The sequence below is a fragment of the Phytophthora infestans genome, genomic scaffold (assembly GCF_000142945.1).
Source record: "Phytophthora infestans T30-4 supercont1.18 genomic scaffold, whole genome shotgun sequence".
Lineage (NCBI taxonomy): Eukaryota > Oomycota > Peronosporomycetes > Peronosporales > Peronosporaceae > Phytophthora > Phytophthora infestans.
The window spans coordinates 2,085,523-2,087,470 of NW_003303741.1; the positions used below are offsets into that span (position 1 = coordinate 2,085,523).

Sequence of the window (1,948 nt, forward strand, 5' to 3'; positions counted from 1 at the left end):
TGGGTGAAAGTACGTATGTATGCAGGTTAGATATTATTATTCGCCTATCCATTACAAATACTATTTTTATTATCTTTTTTTAAGAAAACTGCAGCGCCAAAGTCGATCACCGGTACGTTTAAAAAAAAACTTAGGGCTACTGGTTTTAACCACAATAAGACCACTACCAAAACTTTCATAGGTTTTGGGTTTCGAAGAAAAACAAATCGGATTGTAGATACCGGTACACTCTCATTAGCCTAGTTTAGTAGGTTTCAATTGCCCCCTCAATCCATCGTCTTGAGATCATGCGCAACCGTGAACGATGCCTCCGTACGCTCACGAATGTCGTCCACCGTGGTCGTGGGTGCGATCTCCACCAACACGAGCCCCTTGCCTGGCACCACGTCGAACACACCCAGTTCTGTGATTATGGTGTTTACCACACTCTTGCCCGTAAGCGGGAGCGAACAGCGCTTAAGGATTTTTTTCGCTCCTGCCTTGGCGTTGTGCTCCATCGTGACCACGACACGGTTGCCGCTGCCCACGAGATCCATCGCGCCGCCCATTCCCTTGACCATCTTGCCTGGGATAATCCAGTTCGCCAGATCTCCGTTCTCCGCGACCTGCAGAGCACCGAGAATCGTCAAGTGCACGTGACCACCGCGGATCATGGCGAACGATTCGGACGAGGAGAATGTCGATGAACCAGGCAGAAAAGTCACCGTTTCCTTGCCGGCATTGATCAGATCCGGGTCTTGTTCGCCCTCGTTCGGGTACGGACCCATGCCCAGCAGTCCGTTTTCGCTTTGCAAGACAACTTTTACTCCGTCTGGGACGTAGTTGGACGCCAACGTTGGCAACCCGATGCCTAGATTCACATACATTCCATCCTTAAGCTCCTTGGCCGCACGCCGAATAATGCGCTCGCGATCCGGGGAGATTTTGTGTTGTGATTTCTATCAGTCAGAACAAAAGAGGAGTAGTATTAGCACTGAGTGGATGACGTCAGACACACTCAAGTTGCTAACCTTGGCATTGGCAAGAGTGAGTCTCTCGATGCGTTTCTCAGTCTTTTCGGCCTTGAAAATGCGCTGCACGTAGATACTCGGCAAGTGAACCTCGTCTATCGACAGCAATAGGCCAATTGTTAGTGACGATACGATAAAAAGCACGTCTCTCTTTCCAACAGGAGGTTACCTGGGTGAATCTCTCCAGGTTGCACCAGTTCCTCCACTTCGGCGATCGTGATCTGCCCAGCCTTGGCTGCATCCACGTTGAAGTTGCGAGCCGTGCCACGGAACACCAAGTTGCCGTCGGTGTCTCCCTTCCAAGCCTTAACAAGGGCGAAATCTCCAGTGATCCCCTCTTCCATGACGTATTTGCGGCCACTGAACTGGCGGACTTCACGTGGTGCGCTGGGGATGTCAATGGACCCATCAGGCTTGAGTTTAATGGCAAACCCTCCTTCCTATCAAGAAGATCACAAGTTAGACCAAGACAAAAGCCAACACGTGGATATCGTACCTGAAGGATAGTTCCAAACGCAGTGGGCGTGTAGAAGGCTGGAATACCGGACCCTCCAGCACGGATACGCTCTGCCAGTGTTCCTTGCGGTGTGAGCTCCACCTCCAGCTCTCCAGTGAGATAAAGCTTCTCAAAAAGCGCATTCTCCCCGACATAGGACGAGATCATACGCTTGATCTGCAGAAAAGAAGAGTCAGCGACTGCAAGACACATACGCAAGTACAGCCTTGTGTGCCCCCACCTGACGAGTTTGTAACAGCAAACCCAGTCCAAAGTCGTCCACTCCAGCATTGTTGGACACACACGTCAAGTCCTTGGCTCCCTGCTTGACCAGCGCCTGGATACTGTTCTCCGGGATACCACAAAGACCAAAGCCGCCCACAACACTGCGATAATTTACATCAGAAATCAGTACAATGGAGTAGGAATGCTACTGTAGTTA

At 50.6% G+C, this 1,948-nt stretch overlaps 1 protein-coding gene across 1 annotated transcript; it reads right to left on the bottom strand.

Moving 5' to 3' along the window:
* Window positions 1–211: 211 nt before the first annotated feature.
* On the bottom strand, window positions 212–1,674 carry PITG_10573 (succinyl-CoA:3-ketoacid-coenzyme A transferase subunit A; the record flags this gene model as incomplete). The annotated part of the gene is made up of 4 exons (XM_002902300.1): window positions 212–938; window positions 1,011–1,105; window positions 1,180–1,450; window positions 1,507–1,674. 4 exons carry the CDS (start codon window positions 1,672–1,674, stop codon window positions 267–269), a joined length of 1,206 nt encoding a protein of 401 aa, XP_002902346.1.
* Between the last annotated feature and the right edge of the window lie 274 nt (window positions 1,675–1,948).